The sequence below is a fragment of the Theobroma umbraticum genome, unplaced genomic scaffold (assembly GCF_002168275.2).
Source record: "Theobroma umbraticum cultivar Fairchild unplaced genomic scaffold, ASM216827v3 scaffold_81.0, whole genome shotgun sequence".
NCBI lineage: Eukaryota > Viridiplantae > Streptophyta > Magnoliopsida > Malvales > Malvaceae > Theobroma > Theobroma umbraticum.
Window position 1 is genome coordinate 1,041,189 of NW_018397268.1, and position 19,301 is coordinate 1,060,489.

Here is a 19,301-nt window from a genome sequence, read left to right on the forward strand (position 1 = left end):
AATAATTATTTTTAAAATTATAGATATTTATTTTTATAAATTCTCGATTTTTAAATTTATTTATTTACACAATACATAAGATATAAATCGTAAAAAAAATAAATTTTTATTTTGGAAATTATTAATGCAGCTAAAGGACACGGAAGTCATTTCGAAAAGTTGCGGCCTTTTCCTCAGGTGTCATCTGGCTCTGCTCAGAGGAAGCAAAAAAAGCTAACCTTCCTCCAATGGAAGAGTGCCACGTAATAAGCCTAGATCTTGGCTCCGTAATTTTAACACATCTGGTCACCTAACCTGGAACCTCAGCCTCCACGTCATTCGTAGCTTTTAATTCTGACTTTTTCCTCTCAGCGTACAACCATACTTTGCGTTACAGCTGTCATCTGTTCTGGCTGACAGCCTTCAGTCAATGTTTGCCACGTGGCATTTTGTTTTTTAATACATTATTATATGCTTTTTATTTATGCGGATAAAATAGAATATTCCTCAAATAATTTTTAATAAAATAAATAATCTATATTTTCATAAATCAAACGAAAATGTTTTGCTAAAGAGTTTATTAAGATATTTATATCTTTTTTTTACTATATGTAGAATATAATTTCTTAATAGATTAAAATGCATCACTATATTTAAATTTTTAATTTTTGATAAAATAAACGACATTTGTTTTAGAAAATTAAGCATAGGATTTTGCTACCGAGTGTGCTAAGGACATTTTTTAAAGTAATATTTTTGTATTAAACCTAGTAATTGATGACTCATTTGATAAAAATGTTATGATTATACATTAATACAAAATTTAAAATATCTCGATAATTATTTTTTAATATAATTATTAAAAAATTTTACAAAAAAAAATCAATCATCTTTTTTCTATTTATCAGTTTCCAAAAGTCCTTTTGATTTGATTTAAGAAAGGGACACCCCTTCTCTTTATACTTTATTGGCTACCTCTAGAAGAATTGAAAAATAATAATACTAATAAACTTCAAAATAAAATAAAATAAAAATTCCCGATGAAACGATCTAGTAAAATTCTCAAGATATATTCGTATACATACGTTTTTTGATCTTTTTTGTTTGTAGAAAAATTTTAGATCTAACATGTAATGCTCTCCCTTTATATATATCGAAAAAAGTATATATATTTAAAATCGTTATTTTCTCTTTTTTCAATTAAATTTACCAAATATGTTATTATGTGTCGATAAATATGTTATTTTAAGGTGATTTTTTTATGTTATTGAATAAATTATTTATGAAGTTTATCAATTTGAAAGGGTTTGCTAAGCATGATTCTCTTTGTCTTGAAAAGGGAAAAGGAGAGCTGTTTGAACAACACGTTTAAATAAATTATTGATTGAAAATTGATTTCTTGACTCTACTTTGCTATAATTATCTACTTTAGTTAATTATCAAAAATAATTGTGACCAAATTGTCTTTTATTTTATTCATGATATGTGACCCATAACAGTGACTAGTTCTAATTAAATTATTTCCCAATGTCAAATTGGATGTTAGATATAATAAATACCCGACTCCATTTAATTAATTCGACTATTTGTGATCGATTTTAATATGGAATTCAATTAATGGGTTTTAATAAACACTTGTTTGTTCATACGTTACTTGTCCACGAGTAATGTCAACTAAACCTATCATATTTTTTAAAATTATTTTATTTATAAATAAATATGTATTCAATAAGATAAAATTTTACGATAAATATTATTTTTTGGATCATGGAACCCAATTATTCACACTGAAATGCTTAAACTCGAGTTTGGAGCATATTTTAAATACTCCGACACACAATTCATTAAATTTATTAAATGGAGTTTATTTTGAATAAGAAAATTGAATTAAAATTTATATAAAAACAATAGATTCGAATGGTAAGAAAAATTTATAAAAACATTATGTAAAATCATCACTTTTTTACTTTCAATTTTTTCTTATAATTACTTAATTAAAACTAGATTTTATTTATAATATTTTGATAAATCTTATATAATTTATGATTGGGTTTGATTAATCGATTAATTACGTTGTAATAATTTTACAAAAAATATGATCCAATAACAAAGGAATCTACTGCATAGGAGTACCATTTCTTGCTGACACATCCAATAGGATCATTCCACGTCATATCCCACCCATAATTTAATATTTAATAAAATATTTTTTCACCCCCCATTAATGATTCCTGATTGGGTGCAACAGTATTTTCTTTTGTCGTTTTCCTTTTGCCCTTTTTTTTTCCAATATTTTTATAATAAATTCGAGAGCCGCATAATAAGCTGAGTCCCCTTGTCCGAATCTGATCCCGTAATGTTGTTTTGCAACGTCAGATCTTCAATCTGCAGTCGATCTCACCGTCCATTTCTTCTCTGCCCTTTATCTACTATTTTTTTTTCCAAGTTTCAGCTCTCCGTCTCTGTTTCACTTTTCTGTGTGCGCTCTCTCCTCTGCCATGCCTTCTCTACACGACCCATTTTTGACCCGATTCGTTTTAGCCCCAGGGGAATTCTGCTTCGTTTCAGATCCTACCGTCGTTTCGTTTCTTCCACTTCCGTAAACGAGAAGAGTTCCACTCCCGTTTCTTCTTCTTCAGATCAGTCTTTTTTTTTTATTGCCGTTTCGCGTTTCGGGTTTTTTTGGGCTGAAAAGATCCGATTCGATTTTATTGAATGGAGGAAAATGACAACAAGATGAACAAAACGATGACGTCACCTATCGGTATGTCGGACGTCGTTTTAGGCTGCGTGATGCCGTACATCCACGACCCGAAAGACCGGGACGCAGTTTCCCTCGTGTGCCGACGTTGGTACGAGCTCGACGCGTTGACGAGGAAGCACATAACGATCGCGCTTTGCTACACGACGAGTCCCGATCGGTTGCGGCGTCGTTTCCGGCACTTGGAATCTTTGAAGTTGAAAGGAAAGCCTCGGGCGGCTATGTTCAATTTGATACCTGAGGATTGGGGAGGGTACGTGACGCCGTGGGTGAATGAGATAGCTGAGAATTTTAATTGCTTGAAATCTTTGCATTTTAGAAGGATGATTGTTAGAGATTCGGATCTGGAAGTTTTGGCTAGGTCTAGAGGGAAAGTTTTGCAGGTTTTGAAGCTCGATAAATGCTCTGGTTTCTCTACTGATGGTCTCTTGCACGTTGGCCGCTCCTGCCGGTAATTCTCTTTCTTGCTGTTTTTTTTTTAATTTTTTTGTGTAGTTTAGGGTTTTAGTTTCTTTTTGAATTTTATGAGCTTTAAATATTGTTAATTTTGCTTGTAAAGCGTGTTGAAATTCGTCTTTTTAATTCGATATTTTTGGAATGAATCTTGGCATCTTTCTAAAGAAATATGGCTTGAACTGAGTGGAATAGAGTTCAAGGATTTATATAGTCATTTCCAACTACTTGGGTGTTGAAGCTTAGTTTAGTTGAGTTGAATTGGTGGAAATATTGTAAGAATTCTCACTATTTCTTAGATTTATGAGTATGGGCTTGGGTTATTTCTTGGGAAGATAGCATTTAGTTTTCTTGTATCTATATTACTTGCTCAGTTAGAGTATTTGAAAGATTCTAATAGACTACGATGCAAGCTCAATGGCTTTTATTTGTAAATGTTCCTGTTGTTTGAAGTTGAGGTAAATCTTCCTTTTTCTCAGCCCTGTAAGCGCTGTGTTTATAGATGTGGCAATCGCTTCATTGTGTGGTTGTAGAACTGATGGTATAGCTATATGAATGATGAAATATTGCTGTCGCATATGTGGGGAGAACGGCAGTGCTTAGAGTTGCATTAAATTGTATTGGGTCACATCTCGAAACCTTAGGAGGTAGTGTCTGGTCAAGTCAGGGAAGGAGCAATGGTGGAAATTTATTTTGGTTTCATGATGCTTGAAGTTGAGTAGAGTATTGCAATATCACATCATGAAGCTTTGTGAGGTAGCAGTAAGGCACTCTAGCATGAATGAATAGAAGCTGATAGCAATAGATGTGTGTTTTTACTTGATTGACCCGTTAATGGTTCGTTTATAGAATACATCTGCTGTTGTCCATCTGGAGTAGTCAGAAGGGAGTAACGAGATAAGAAGATGGATTCGAGATTTTACGGTTAAAGGGGTTTCTTAGCTATTTAAAAACCTAAGATGAATTAGCGAATTGCATATAAGTGCTGAATAGGCCAACTGAAAGAAGTAAAAGAAAAAGTGTTAGCTGGTTATCTATTGGAGTAATATTAGTGGTTATCAACATTGAAACTCTGGAAGCTTGTCTATTCTAATTTTATTTATTTATTTATTCATTTTTTGCCTTAGGACATAAGTCTAGTTATTTTAGTTCTATTTCCCATCATTGTGCACTTACGTGAGGTTTGTCAGAGATTGCCATCTAGTTGTTTATTTCACTTTGATGGTCATGTAATTTCTCTTGTGTGATTTACTTCTGTATGTTTAGTATGTTACTTGTTTGCTTTTCTCTTCTGTGAATATATCAGGCGTCAGGTGATTGCGTGTTGGAAATAGACTATTATATCGACTATGGATCAAGTTGCAGCAATATTTAATATTTTTGCTGCTTGGCTTGTGCTTGTCCATTACAATTTTTGCTGTACTTAGTGGTATTTACATGTTCTTTTTCACAATCTGCAGCTATAGATTACTGATCTCTTTGTTTGGAGCACTGCTGGATTTTTGCCTTTCAATTCCTAGTTTATAACTTATATCTTTATATGTTTCCTCAGGCAATTAAAAACCTTGTTCCTGGAAGAGAGCTCAATTGTTGAGAAAGATGGTCAATGGCTTCATGAGCTTGCAGTAAATAACTCAGTTATGGAGACTTTGAACTTTTATATGACAGATCTGGTCAAAGTGAGTTTTGAAGACCTTGAACTTATTGCTAGAAATTGTCGCAACTTGGCCTCTGTGAAGATTAGCGATTGTGAAATTTTGGATCTTGTTGGTTTCTTTCGCACTGCTGCTGTTTTAGAAGAATTTTGTGGTGGTTCTTTCAATGAGCAACCGGATAGGTACAATGCTGTATCATTCCCCCCAAAGTTATGCCGTTTGGGCTTAACATACATGGGGAAGAATGAAATGCCAATTGTGTTCCCTTTTGCATCCTTGCTTAAAAAGTTGGATCTCCTCTATGCATTACTTGACACGGAGGACCACTGCTTGTTAATTCAAAGATGCCCCAACTTAGAAGTTCTTGAGGTAAAATCACAAAACTATCGTTTCTCTTAATTATCTGGCTGTCACTATTTTCTTGGAATTGCATCTTTTATCTTGTTAATTTTTTGGTCTGGCTATAACATTTTTTGGAGTTCCAAGTGGACTTTATGGTTTTTTAATTAAGTTTAGCATTTTTCTTTTTTTTAAAAAAAATGTTCTTTAAAATGTGTGTCCATTATGAAGACACTTTTGACCTTGCTTTCTGGTCTGAGCTTTAACGTAGTAGTATATTACTATTAGAAGGTTAGGATTTTCTGTGTAGGAAAGTTTATCTGGCATTGAGATTTCAGTAGTTGAATATTAATGCAAAACACCAAAATGTAGAGGAATATTATAGAAAGGACAAGTTGTATTTTGATTCTATTCTTAATAAGGTCTAATTGAATGTATTTGCTGGATGGACAGACAAGGAATGTTATTGGAGATAGAGGATTAGAAGTTCTTGCTCGAAGTTGTAAGAGACTAAAGAGGCTTAGAATTGAACGGGGTGCTGATGAGCAGGGAATGGAGGATGAAGAAGGTGTGGTTTCACAAAGAGGATTAATGGCTTTAGCTCAGGGATGCCTTGAATTGGAATACTTGGCTGTTTATGTATCTGACATCACCAATGCATCATTGGAATACATTGGGACCTACTCAAAAAATATGTGTGATTTTCGCCTAGTCTTGCTTGACCGTGAAGAAAGGATAACAGATTTGCCTCTTGATAATGGAGTCCGGGCTCTATTGAGGGGCTGTGAAAAGCTTAGAAGATTTGCTCTGTATCTCCGACCTGGTGGTTTGACTGATGTGGGCCTCAGTTATATTGGGCAGTACAGTCCAAATGTAAGATGGATGCTTCTGGGCTATGTTGGGGAGTCGGATGCTGGGCTTTTGGAGTTCTCTAAGGGATGTCCTAGCTTGCAGAAACTAGAAATGAGGGGTTGTTGCTTCAGTGAGCATGCACTAGCAGTTACTGTGATGCAATTAACTTCCTTGAGGTATTTGTGGGTGCAAGGATACAGAGCATCACAATCAAGTCGTGATCTTTTAGCAATGGCTCGTCCGTTTTGGAATATTGAGCTAATTCCTGCGAGACGAGTAGTTATGAATGATCAGGTTGGGGAGGCTGTTGTGGTTGAGCATCCGGCTCATATACTTGCATATTACTCCCTAGCTGGACCAAGAACAGATTTTCCAGAAACTGTTATTCCTTTGGATCCATTAGTTGCTGCGTAGAGCTGTAAATATGACCTATTTTTCGAAGTGTCCATTTTTCCCATCCACGTCCTGTCTATAAAGTTTCTGCACCTTTTCCTTTCCTTTTTGTTTAGAGGGTTTCCAATTTGATATTTCATTTTCGAGTTTATTTCTAGACTTTGTCCTGTAATAAGATTGTGTTTTCTTCTGTAATTTTGAAAGCACTTGCACTCTTGGTGGGCTACTGTTTATGTCCCTTGTCCCTGGAAAAAGTAGTGAATGACCCTTAACGGAATACTTCTGGTAGTGGCAGACATTGGACGTGTCATGGCATTGATCTCTTTCCTGCAGAGATTTGTGTGCTGGAGTGTCCTTTGTTTTTGGTGGAATGAATGAAAACAAGTTTTTCAGATGGAACTTGTCCAGCTCTATGACTGTGATTGCCTGTGAAAGATGCCAAAGAAAGCCATCAGAATTGGACTTTGGTAGCGGCGAAAGCCTCTGCCGGAGAAAACCTTCATGCATGTCAATATGTCATTGAAAAGAGAGCCTCACAGGAACCTTTTTCCCATGAAATTTTGTGTTGCAGATGCACCTGGTAGAAACAGTAAACAATTTTCCTGACAACAGGAACGTGTTTCCCACCAGTGTATTGCTGGAAAGTTTTTTGCCAATGATAAATTCATGATTTGCTTGATCCAAGTTCAGGAAGTTGGAAATTGTTTATGGCAATGTAAAATGACACTTGGGGGCTGGTTTAACATTATTGTTAATTAATTTCCATTTTTTCAAATGTTTCTAATTCTATGTTGGGCGTCAAAGAGTTGTAAGCTTTGTTGAATAGAGTTTGAAGACAAAAACTTGAATGAAGCAAAATTGAAGGGTACAGTTTTTACAAAAGTTCCACCTAAAGACAGATATGGGCCCTGCAAATTCTTGAACCCATCCTCTTCTCTCTTACCTGTCATTTTCCTCCCTTCCCAAGGTAGACAAGTATAAAAAAAATCTTACTTTGTACAATGATGAAGGAAAGTTTATAAAAAATTATGGAAAATAACCTTCTCGTATTGAGTTAGTTCCAGGTCCTGCTCCCCTTCTTAAGTTTATTCACGCAGTGTACAAAGACCTGGTTCAAAGGATTGCAGCAGCAGCAGCAGCAGCCGCCCTCGAGGCTAGAGCAACTAGGGTACATTGTACTTATGGATTGTAGCCACCATATCCAATTTGAAGCTTGTATTAAAAATGGGGTTTGCAATTTAAGGTGGTGTATCTTGTCTATTCTATTTGGGTCCATAACCTTTTGGAGATGCTGACAGTTCAGGGCTGGTTCTGGATTATATCTACTTCAGTTTTAGGACCCATTTCAGAGATTGCAGTGTACAGTGCCTTCTTAAGCATTGACCATGGAGAGTTGATGTTTATGATAGTATTTTTAGTTGTGAATTAGTATAACCATAACTTGGGAAACTTGGCTAGAAATGAGACAACCCAAGATATCTCAAAATTAGACTTGCAAATCAGACGATCAGATTACTTGAGAAAAATGTATTACCAGCAAATATTACCGGCGTCATAGGCATTGCAAATGCCAGAAAGTTGGAAGGAATTCCTTTAATATGAAATCCAATCGTTGCTTGGTGGCCTTAAGCCAAGAATCAACCTGGCAACTGCCAGTGACTACAACTAAAAGACGATTAGAATTAATCCCAAGGCTACAACTTGATAATACTTAAAGACAACCTAATGATGAGGTGGGATAACTTGTTTGAGCATTTCAAGGCCTCTGGAGAACACTGCCCATCCTGTTTCTATTTTTCTTTTCCCTAGTGGCCAAATGTTCCAATCGTGGTCCCATCCCATCATCTAGTTTGATGTTTTTTACCAAGAAGCAGGTGGTTGCTTGTGAGTAGCATTTCAAGTTGTGGACTCACCATTCTTCATGAATGCTGCCAGTTAAAAGGAAAACACAATGCATGAATCTATATTGGCATTTCAGTTAGTATAGTTCTCAACTTTTTTAGACTGAAATTCCTAACCAATCTATTAACTCTAATGGAATTGAATGATATGCATATGGATAACAGATTGGAAAACTAAGCGGTAACCTTGGGGAAGATACTAAGCCTAGGATACACCCAAGTTTCTCTCTTTTCTGATCAGGTATTTCCTTAAGAGAATCTCCACAAGATAAGAGGACAAAAATCTACACCAAAGAGCTCAGAGTTATGCACTAAGCCTGATGCTGTTTGAGTTCCATCAGAGAATAAAGGAAGATATGCTGGAAGTCATGTCTGAACATTTCAATCACATGCTATGGATTTCAAAGCAGAGTGCATCACAACTGGATTTCATCAACTGCAAGTGCTCTAGTACAGGGAAATGGAGATCACTAAGATTGAATATAAGATCTTTGTAAGAAATCTGCAGGATAAGAGCATTGAGATACCAAGGGTACGAAGAATTGAATGTTAGAGAAAAATACAAGAAGCCACATCTCACAGCCTGATAACCATCATAACATCTTTGATTAGTAAATCATTATCTGACCATGAAGGTAGGTGATTCCACATGTATAATTCTCTTATCACTTTATATTTCCACTGTCTTATTCCATTTTCTCATATCAAACCTAAGCAATTGGCTAAGAAAGCCAATAAAGCCAATTTAGAGCTCTGGGTCCTGTCCCTTTTTATACTTTTTTAGGCCATTGGTTATGTTCCCCCTTTAAAGATCAAAGTCCCAAGCACATGCTGCATGGTACAGTATCGTGCACTATGAACAATTTTTAATACCAGAATTTACTTGGATGACTTATCTGATCTAATGCAGTGAAATGGGAAGGAAGCAAAACTCATTTCTCTTACATTGGATTCATTTTTCAATCCCTGTCAGAAAAATTCAAAGCTCTAGGCCACCAACAGTGCCGTCTTACATCAACACTAGATTTAATTTCATATAGCAGATTATAAAACAACGCCAAGCCATGAATATATATAAAAAAATCTGTGTCCAGGTGATAATATCAACCTAACTTTATCAATCTTGTGTGAGATCGGACGACAAAAAGTTCTTATACCAAGATCATCCTTAAATAAAGTAGGCCAGTCTGTAATATGCATCATGCTATTGTAATGGAGGGATTTGTATGAAAAAAGTAGGTCTAATGCATGGTTCTTCATCAAAAGGTGATTTTGCAAGTGGGATCATTGGGTTATTGCTAAAGCAAGATTGCATCTTTTGTTTTTTCTGGAAATTAAAAGAAGGAAAGATGGCCAAAAAGTACATGGTGTAACCTTCCCCAAGGTTTGATCAAATTTAGAATAAAGGTGGGTAGAAGTGCTTTATTATGCAACTTGCAGAAAGGCTGCTCCTCTTAGAAAAATAATATAAAGTAGACAGTTTTTGTCATCTTCTGACAAAAAAAAAAGTTGGTAAAAAACAATCGTGTTGATATGTTTGATTTTGTAGCTTGTGAACACTCAAATTTTTGTGTGGCTTAGAAAATGATATACATGCAAATGTGACATGGGTAGGGCACTAGGCTGGGCTTTCGTCATAGTTGCAGCAGCAGCAGCAGCAGCAGCACAGTATAGCAATGGTGGGATGTAGGAGTAGATCCCACAATGACAAATTGAAAAGAAAACAAATACCGTGAACAATTTCTTCATATGTGGAATGCCTCTTTTGTCTACATATGAGATAGAGTGATCATTATCAACCCATTCATTAAGGTCCCACTAAGTATCTAAAGAGTAGAATTCCCAGCATTCTTTTGTACTGTTAACAGTGCCAGCAGGATATGAATATTGAATTATTGATTGAGTTTAGGCTCCCAGGGTAAAGAATCAAATCCAAGACTATTTAACAAAGCTGATTGTTCTTTTCCATACTATTCTTTTTCCTCATTTTTTTTTATTTATGGACTTATTTTTGTCTATTTAATCTGATGAAGTCTAGTATTTTGTCAGATTCTTATCTGAAGATTAGCTGCTGTTTTCTTGGAAAGGATTGTAAGCAGGATGCTGCAAAGAGTTGAAAGTTAGCAGCCATTGTTGCTTCATTTCCAGGATCATATGGCACAAACTTAAGCAGCGACAATATTAAATGAACATAGCTCCTCCAACCCATAAGGAAGAATCTCTGAAGGATTTGAGGACATGTGAAAAAAAGAGAGGTAAAAATCATATTCTTTCCTGTACCCATGAGAGAAAAAAAAATAAAAAAGAAAGAAAGAACAAAGAAACATATTCTCTCAAGGTCAAGGAGAAGGTCAAAATCTGATTCTGCCTAATTTCAAAGCTAGATTTTCTTATTCCTTTTCAACATGGTTATAGCATGACAAAAATACAAAACAAGCACAGTTAGATTCTTTGTTTTGGTTGTCAAGTAAACATATGAACCACAAAAAGGGATGATGCCTCCAGAGACCAGTAAAAGAAGCTACACTATGCTCATGAATCAGGCTTGCCACCATTGACAATTGGGTTGGCAGAAAGAGAAATATCAGAGAAAAGGCAATATTGGATTGGAATTGGATTAAAAAAAGAGATGATCAGAAAGGAAAAAATATAAAAATGTAAACCATATTGCATCTTTCTATATTCTATAACAGACTGAAGCATGTGATGCTCAAGCAAGTGGAATGCATACTCAGCTTCGACTAAGTGATGGCATCAAGCTCGGGTCAACTTGGCCATATTGGATCCAAAAAAGGTGAAAATGGCGGAAAGGGTCCTATGGCAAAAGTAAGCAATCAGATACTGAGAAATTTCCAAAGCAGTGCCAAGTGAGTCAGCCAATTAGGCCACATCACCAAATGACATGGCTGCGCGTACGAAAACCATTACAGAAAACTATTGTAGGTGTAAAAAGTAGCAGAAGGTTCCTTTAGATCACTCCTTGACAACTGCAGCAAAATTTTTTAATATCTCAGTAACAAATGATTGATCTTTTCCCTCGTACACATCCGGTAATGCCATTGTCTTTTGGGTCTTGGCCTCTCAGGGTTCAGTTCAGCTATGGACAAAGTGTCATAATCATCCAAAAAGGCCTCAGCCTGCATCAGAATGGAGAATGACAACAGCTAGGACAATTAGCAAAGCTAATGGAGAAATCCAGAACATGTAGATAAATGTTTGTCTGACAAACAAATGCAATACTAATAAGGGTCTGATATGTTTTTCTTTTATGCATACTCTGAACAGCCGTTTTTCATTCATGATGTAAACCAGGTAGCAGTTACCTCTAGCACAGGAATTTGTTGCCCAAGATATTTTTCTAGGGATTAATTTCGACTTTACGGTTTGAACACTGGTGTTTAAGCAATATATGATTCCACCATTGTGTAATAAGCAAAACCATTTTATCTGTCATACAAGACAATGATAAAAGAGCATTTTGGAAAACCCTTCTCTACATTATTAGATTTGCAATTGAAATGTTGAGTACAACAGAAAACAACTGCCCTATCCATGCATGTGATATCCTGTGTGAGGGTTTAGAACACTGAGCTTTGGGGTTTGATATGAGCTCCATGGTAAGCACTGCCATACAGATTTTGCCCCTGAAGTCTCAGGCCATTTGAAGCAGTCTGGTATTGGGATGATGTAAACCAGTTCCCATGAGTTGAGTTGAAAGCCATGGCTGATCCATCATTGGGGTGATTCCAATTATTGCCTACTTTTGGCATGCTGGCCAGCTTTTGCTGCAATGCAAGCACATTGGAATGATTTACTGAAGGAGGCTTATGATTGTCCGAAAAGGTGGTGTTGGTGAGATTGACAGTTGTAATGTCATGGATGCTTGGTCTCCTCTTGTCTTTCCCTCCTGAAAGCTGCCTCTGATAGTATTTTTGAGCATGGCTTGCCACTTGAGTTGGAGTCTTGGAAACCACAAAATTTCTGGAGATATTTCTCCAGTCCCCTTTACCGTACTTCAGAAGTCCCATCAGAAAACGCCTATAAGTCATGATCAAAGAATCCATGGTAAGAACAAGAACTGAAATCATCCAAGTTTCAGGTCGGGCGGTAAAGAAAACTATGACTGCAAAGTTCTCTTAAATTGTTATCTTAACTCAAAAAAATTTAAATGAATTCTGAAATGGAAAATCAAAACATTGAACCTTAAGTGAAATCTACAAGCACACAATATTACTTCATTCATACTTTTACCACTAATCAAAAACTCTGAAATTTTTAACTGATAGATACACGTTCTCTGCTGCAGCCATTTTAGTACCTAAGCTAAAGCTTATCAAAGTTTTAACATTGTCACCAATAGAAAGCAGAATTTTTAAAGAACTGTAACTAGCTTTTTTGAAGGAAAGTCACCTGTGCTCTTCTTCTGTCCATGGCACCCCTTTCTTCCTCTCATGATCAGGACCTCTAGCCCCTGTAGACCTCTTCCTATAAGCATCAAAATCACGGTTATCAACCAATTCTAGTGTAAAAGATGAGCTAAAGTAACCTGGTATAGGAAATCGCCCTGCTTCTATTTTGAAAACATCTTCTTCCAGCTCTCTATACTGTTTAATCACATCAGAAACAGTTTTTCCTGGTATCATTTCTGCTACTTTTAACCATCTATCAGGAACGTCTTCACCATATATTGCTAAAGCACTCTCAAACATTTTGTTTTCTTCTTTAGTCCAACTTGTGCTGTTGCTCTCTTGATCAAACCAATCCGAATTCGACATAAAAGAAGTTGCAAACAAAGTTTCCATACTTGACAATACTGGAAAAAAAAAGAAGCAATATTTTTCAATTTCAAAAAAAGTTCATATTGGAAATGGAAGAAATATGAAACCCAGGAAGACAGACTGGTTGCAGAAGTACAGTGTTTAGATGCTTAAGAAGAGCATTAAAATCAGAATCATTTGCTTGGGAATCAAGAATCAATCTTTTTCTTAACAGCATAAACTGAAGAATCTAAAAAGATAAATCTTTTAAAGAATCAAGAGAATCTCGAAAAAGAACAAGGGAGGAAAATCTGCTGGTTTTTTCTTCTTTTTTGCTCTTTAAGTACAAAGCATTAATAGAGAAGAGTTATATATGTATATTTATATATATAACAATCTAGCAACCAGAACTCCTGAATAACTGTAAACAACCCAAGCTTGGGAACTTAGAATTTATACCACAACAAGGCTTATAATTAAGTGAAAGAAAACACTATTGAAAGCTATGATGAAATAAAGAGCAAGATGATGAAAGATGGTGGACAAAGGTAAAGACCCAATTGAGGAAAAGGAATGAAAAGAGATTCTTTGGATAATTACGGTGACAGAAAAAGCGGGAAAACAGTGGTTTTCTCTCTGTCTGGTTTTCTTTGAAGAGAAGAAATTTGATCAAAGGGAAATGTAGAAGAGAATTGAGGAATGAACAAGGAGAGAAGTGTTAACCTACTGGGATGTGGATGAGTTCAAAGGGACAAGAGTTGGACAAAGGAAAGGAAAAAAGCTAAAGAAAGGTGGCTTGTTAGGATTGGGGTACTGTCAAATGGAAAATTTTCCTCCTCCATATTATATTAAGGAGTTGATTATGGCATTTTACTTTTAATAATTCTCATTTTTTTTTTCTCTGTATAGTTGAAACCATAGTCTATAATTTTTTGTTCTAAGGTTTTGATGTAGTGGAACTTGTTTAGCCAAAAAGTTGTAATGATAATCTTGAAAAGGAAAAATTAAAAAAAAAAAAAACAATAATGATAGAGATACCAACCATTTAACCATCACCAATTTTGTCCTTTGTGTACACTTTAGAAAGAAAAATAATAAGCCCATCATGTCATCATACATCAAAATGAACATTAAACTGTCACAACTTTATTTCATAAAGTTAAAAATATCTTACTATTCTATGTAATTTCATGCAAATTTTTAGTTGAAAAACTGTCCAAAGATCAATTTTATCTGTTAATAAATTTTTTAATATCGAATATTCCTAAGCATAAAGTCGTAGGGTTCGACCGTTGCCTAGCACATTCTAATTTTTTTTTCTCGAAATATATGTAATTTTGGATGAAAAATAATGGGAAAATTTAACTATTCTTGCAAAACAAGTAAAAAGGAAAGAAAATTTCAGAAATAAAGAGCTTTCCAAACTTCAATTTCACCATAAACTCTGATAGCTACATACTTTCTTTTCCTTTACATACACTCCAAGCATATATCATGACCCTCATTCCACCAAGAACAGAAGATTGAAGATAAGAGATTACATGGTTTTCAGATTATGAAACTTTAAATTAATTCCAAGAAAAAGAAAACAACAACCCTTGATTCCTTTGCTGTTTTATTAGCTCTGTCAAGCCTTTGCTCACCGTTTTCAATCACAAATTTTGCACATTCCTAGTGGCCTCTCATCTCCTGTCTCAAGCCTCAGACATTGATTCTCAAAGCTGTCTCCCTCTGGACATTGGTCTAGCACTGTGGAAGGTCACTAGGAGGTGGTATCAGTGACTCGTTCGGGCCTTTGCCATTTTCCACCAGGAATGCCATCTTCAGTCCCCATGTTGTGTGAACTTCCAAATGGCAATGGAAAAACCAGACCCCTGAAAAAGACCAAGTTGTAATGTTAGAACACTTTTGTTTTTGTAAGAAATGTTTTGCTTGCTGGTTTTCAAAGCAAGCTGAATAGACAGTTTATGAAGACCTTGCTTGCTGTGGAAGTAAAAATAGAATCAGTTTCATTTTAAAGAAAAGAGACAAAGCAGTGTTAGATTTTTATGCAAAAGACAAATATATGGAAGTTGCAAGCTCCTTATCAGGAAAAAGATTGATAAGAACAAACCATTAAGTTCTATACTGATTCAATCTTTTTAGAACTTCACAACTAAAAAAGTGAAAGCATTTTGGGAAAAGATTGTTTTCATGTACCCGGGTTGTCTGCCCTGAATCTGATTGCAGTCCATCCTGCAGTTGGTACACTTATTGTGTTCCTCTCGACAGGATCAGCTAGATTGAATTTCAGTGGATCCTTCTCTGGATCAAAATTTCCTACCCCTCTTCCAACTACAAAAAAGTTGAATCCATGCAGATGGGTTGGATGGCTCTCTGGTGCTAGTATAGAGTTTCCTTGAATTACTAGTTGAACTGTTGAATTATAGGCCAGCCTGTACACTCTGGTGCCATTCATTGTTTGCAAACTGGATGGTGGAGCACCAGTATAATTGAAAGGTATCAGTGGCTTAGCTGGAAAATCATCTGTGAAAACCCCACTTATGCCATAGTAATGTGCTTGAAGGAGAGCTGTAGTTGGCATGTCAAAAGTGACATTATTAATAGCTGCTACTGCCCGGGAACCATTAAAGCATGTAGCACAAGGGTTAATCCCAACCCCAATGGTGAAAAATAGGGAATGATCAATGGTTAATGGGACATTGGCAGGGTATTCTTTTGAATTAATGCTTCGAAGAGATTCACAAAAAACTTCTGTCACTGATGTTGCATTCACAGGAGGAATGCTGGTCAAGGTAGTTGGAGTAAAGGCAAGGGTGTGGTTGTAGTGTAAGAATCCCACTGCAGTCAAGTTGTCAACTGCAACAATGGTGTCCATGAATGGAGATATAGCTATTAAATACTTGCCAATACCCTGATCTGCTGTAAGAAGTGAGGTTGTGGTTTGTCCTGGACCAAGAAATAATGTGTCAGTTTTATAGGGCTTAGTGTAAGCTGCATCAACTTCGACAACGGTCAGATTATGGCCAGCAATTTTGAAGAAGAGCTCATCATTCACAGCTGCATTGACAACTCGTAGCAAATAGGTCTTGCCAGTTTCAACATGTAAAGTATATGCACCTGCATATGCAGTATGATAGAACTTTGTTAACCAAACCGGAGCAAGAAAAAGAAAAAGAACTCGGAAGGGGCAAGGAAACTGATCAGTTATATAAGATTGTTCTGATATATTTAGCTCTAGTCTAAGCCTTTTTTTTGTTATTTTAAAAAATGATTTTCTCTGAACTTTTTTCCCCTTTCAATTGCAACTAGTACCTTCAGAAGAACAGTTAGAAACTGGTCCGGCATGGCCATTAATTGTGTGTGCATCTGATATATTTGGAGGCAAACCAGTTTGCATTGCCTGGTTGACCACAGCTTCAGTATCTGCTTTCCACCATTCCCCTAAAATTCAAAGAAAAAGAATCCACTTAACTAACATATTAGTCTCATTATAATTTTTGATGCAGGCAAAGACAAGCTTCAAGCTACCAGAAGCTCACCTAAAATGATTACTTTTTCTTTATAAGGCTTGGGAAATGGATAAGGGACACCCTTCTTAGGCAAGATAACAATGGCACCATGCATGGTTGACCTCAGCCAGGAAATATGTGCATGCCAAAGGAGTGTCCCTCTTTGGCCTGTGAGGGTGAAGTTGTAAAGGAAGTTCTGACCAGGCTGAATTGGACACTGTGTGATATACGCTGGTCCATCAGACCAACCTGTTCGAAGTTGCCTGATCCCATGCCTGCAATAGCAGGAAAAAGAAGGAAAAAGTCGTCAGGCTGCAATTTGTAGATTATAGTTAAGTTAGTTGACTCATTAAGTTGTAAGAAATCTTTCTGAAAAACTTTGCTCACCAGTGGATCGTAACATTGTATTGGACATGATTAGTGACCCTTACGAGTACATTATCACCCTCTCTTGCATAAAGAGTTGGCCCTGGAAACTGCTTATTGACAGTCACAATAGGCTTGGTGGCACAAAGCCTTGTTGTGTTTTTCAAGACCACCTGAAATGCATTTGCCAGCAGAATGAGAATAAAAATTCCTCCATTTTACAGTAACATGTCTAGACTTTACATATACTTTTACAAAATCTACCATGGGCAAAGACAATAGTATAAAGTTTTAAGGATGCTCAGTCATTTCTTGGCATTGGGTAAGAAACTCTTGAAGAGTTCCAATGAGGTAGGTATAAGCAGGATGAGAAGAAAGTAAAATTCATTAAGTAATGTGCATGAGAAGAGAAAAGTTGGCTTTATTGAGAAACATGACAAATTTCCTCCTGGTTCTGTTTGGTTGCCCCTTGGTAACAACTTTTTGCCCTTTTTTTATACCCCAAAAGTTTAAAACAAATGCTAATTAAAAGAAGCAAGAATTTTGCCTTTGTCTGATAGTCAATGATTAATCTTAATATATACCTTTTAAAAAGATAAAGCAAAAAGGGAAGCAACTTACTAAACAGAACCAGGGGAAGAGAGTACAATCAGTTTTAAGAGCTCAGGATTGAAATTTCTAGTCTTGCAATCCCTTTTGGCCAGTTTAAAGAAAACCCAAAAAAGATCATGACTGCATGAAATGATTACTGTTCTTGCTGCCATGCCTCCTTTATGTTAAGGGTGACACGAACAACTGCAACAGATTACCAAAAGGAAGCATACTTACAGTGAAGTTGTAATGCCGAATCTTACACTCTACCAAGACCGGAAATAGAACAGACATAAACAGCAATGTCTGAACCCAGGACAGCATCCTTGCAATGTTCTTTCAGTCACCCCTAATTTGTCTCCCAACTCTGTCTCTTCAAGATTTCTGTCCCAGCTATATTTCGGAAGACCCAGTTGGTCTGACACACTACCTTTGTAACTTCGTATATAAAGGAACAAAATCTTTGATGCAATGTCATTTTACCTGGTTAGGTGAAATGAAGAGATGCCAGGCAGACAGGCATTTTCTCAGAGTTTTCTTGGATGTTACACAAAGTAGTAAGTCACCGTACATTTGGGAAGTAAGCTAATAACACCCCCTCCGCCTTCCCTCTCAGTTGCCATTTTCAACTGACTTGACACTTCGTGTGAGTTGAAACTTACTTCCCATCTGCACATCTTTCTCTATCTCTTACAAGATATCCTGTTTCAAGAAACTCTTCCTTTCTTCATTACAAATATTTTAATTTCATGTAGCTTTTCGACAACATACCATCAATGGACTACAAGCATACCATTCCAATTTTTTTAATGGCCCCATGATTTTAAATTCTAAGTTCTACCCTATGTTTGTCCAAATTCGGGTTTGAATTAAAATTCGTTATATAAGTTTTTCTTTATATTTAAAAGGTTAAATGTATCTTCGTATCACGAACATATCACATGTCAAGTTTTATGTAAGCTTGCACATATATAAAAAGTTAGTTCTCTAGAGTTTGTTTAATATTTATTGCATGGAATTGAACTGTTTGCAGGGTGAGTGATGATTCTGGAGTTTGTGTAGCTGAAGCTTCTCAGTCTATCATTGGTAGATTTATAAGAGCAGCCGGCCTTCCAGAAGAGTATAAATACATGCACAAAGAGAAGAGATAGCAAAACTATGGTGGTGGGTAATGGTCAATGTATAAATGTGTTGATGTTAAGGAATAAGAGGTATTTTATAGTTGAGAAGTTGTTTTCAAAGATATGGATCAATGGCCCTGGTCAGCTGTCCAGAAGCTTTGAGGAATTTAATTAGATGGGTGTTTGCATTTTGCAGTAACAGCTCAACTTGCCTGGAAATCCATTTCAAATCTCACATCTTTTTCACCTTGGGGGTTTCACCTTCCTTCTTCTTTTGGTTCAAACCCCACATTTTTCTCACTAACAAATGAGCATGCTACTTGTTTTAAAGGTGGTGAATTTCTGGTTGGGATACTTGGCCTCAAAGACAACCAAATGAACATAGTTTTGATTAGTAAAAAATGGTACTAGTAAGGTGACTTTTGAGCATTGCTGCTGCCACCCTAACGCCAAAAAAGCTTAATTAATGAGTCTTATTTCCATTTCTGAGCAGATGAGTCATGCATTTTCTTTCCAATTTTTTTATAATTCTGAAGGAATATCTGCAAATGACATCCTAACAAAATTGACAATTATGAACAACCATTTTAGATATGGAAAAACCAGGAGTGCTACTGAAGT

General features: G+C 36.0%; 3 protein-coding genes across 4 annotated transcripts; 1 reads left to right on the forward strand and 2 right to left on the reverse strand.

Moving 5' to 3' along the window:
- The first annotated feature begins 2,319 nt into the window (after positions 1–2,319).
- On the forward strand, positions 2,320–7,221 carry COI1 (RNI-like superfamily protein). The gene is made up of 3 exons (XM_021440148.2): positions 2,320–3,191; positions 4,746–5,217; positions 5,641–7,221. The coding sequence occupies exons 1-3, from the start codon at positions 2,695–2,697 to the stop codon at positions 6,451–6,453; spliced, it is 1,782 nt and encodes a 593-aa protein (XP_021295823.1). The 5' UTR covers positions 2,320–2,694; the 3' UTR covers positions 6,454–7,221.
- Positions 7,222–11,060: 3,839 nt separating this feature from the next.
- Positions 11,061–13,930, reverse strand: LOC110425081 (transcription factor DIVARICATA-like). 2 transcript variants are annotated; one of them, XM_021439871.2, is made up of 3 exons: positions 12,880–13,930; positions 12,744–12,804; positions 11,061–12,371 (listed from the first exon to the last, which is right to left on the reverse strand). In XM_021439871.2, exons 1-3 carry the CDS (start codon positions 13,133–13,135, stop codon positions 11,912–11,914), a joined length of 777 nt encoding a protein of 258 aa, XP_021295546.1. In that variant the 5' UTR covers positions 13,136–13,930; the 3' UTR covers positions 11,061–11,911. The 2 variants fall into 2 exon arrangements, with proteins under 2 accessions (XP_021295546.1, XP_021295548.1); XM_021439873.2 differs by having other exon boundaries at positions 11,064–12,371; positions 12,744–13,185.
- A 559-nt stretch (positions 13,931–14,489) lies between these two features.
- On the reverse strand, positions 14,490–17,985 carry LOC110424980 (laccase-22-like). Its single transcript, XM_021439713.2, has 6 exons — positions 17,797–17,985; positions 16,990–17,141; positions 16,633–16,877; positions 16,406–16,534; positions 15,290–16,210; positions 14,490–14,964 (listed from the first exon to the last, which is right to left on the reverse strand). Exons 1-6 carry the CDS (start codon positions 17,881–17,883, stop codon positions 14,834–14,836), a joined length of 1,665 nt encoding a protein of 554 aa, XP_021295388.1. The 5' UTR covers positions 17,884–17,985; the 3' UTR covers positions 14,490–14,833.
- Between the last annotated feature and the right edge of the window lie 1,316 nt (positions 17,986–19,301).

Excerpts from the sequence above, each read along its gene's own strand:
- COI1 (XM_021440148.2), top strand. The coding sequence starts at position 2,695 with ATGGAGGAAAATGACAACAAGATGAACAAAACGATGACGTCACCTATC. Across the intron at positions 3,192-4,745 it reads CACGTTGGCCGCTCCTGCCG|GCAATTAAAAACCTTGTTCC; the intron begins GTAATTCTCTTT and ends ATGTTTCCTCAG. Across the intron at positions 5,218-5,640 it reads CCAACTTAGAAGTTCTTGAG|ACAAGGAATGTTATTGGAGA; the intron begins GTAAAATCACAA and ends CTGGATGGACAG.
- LOC110424980 (XM_021439713.2), bottom strand. The coding sequence starts at position 17,883 with ATGCTGTCCTGGGTTCAGACATTGCTGTTTATGTCTGTTCTATTTCCG. Across the intron at positions 16,878-16,989 it reads TACAATGTTACGATCCACTG|GCATGGGATCAGGCAACTTC; the intron begins GTGAGCAAAGTT and ends CTGCTATTGCAG. Across the intron at positions 14,965-15,289 it reads ATTCAGGGCAGACAACCCGG|GGGTCTGGTTTTTCCATTGC; the intron begins GTACATGAAAAC and ends GGTCTTTTTCAG.
- LOC110425081 (XM_021439873.2), bottom strand. The coding sequence starts at position 13,135 with ATGGAAACTTTGTTTGCAACTTCTTTTATGTCGAATTCGGATTGGTTT. Across the intron at positions 12,372-12,743 it reads TGGACAGAAGAAGAGCACAG|GCGTTTTCTGATGGGACTTC; the intron begins GTGACTTTCCTT and ends CATGACTTATAG.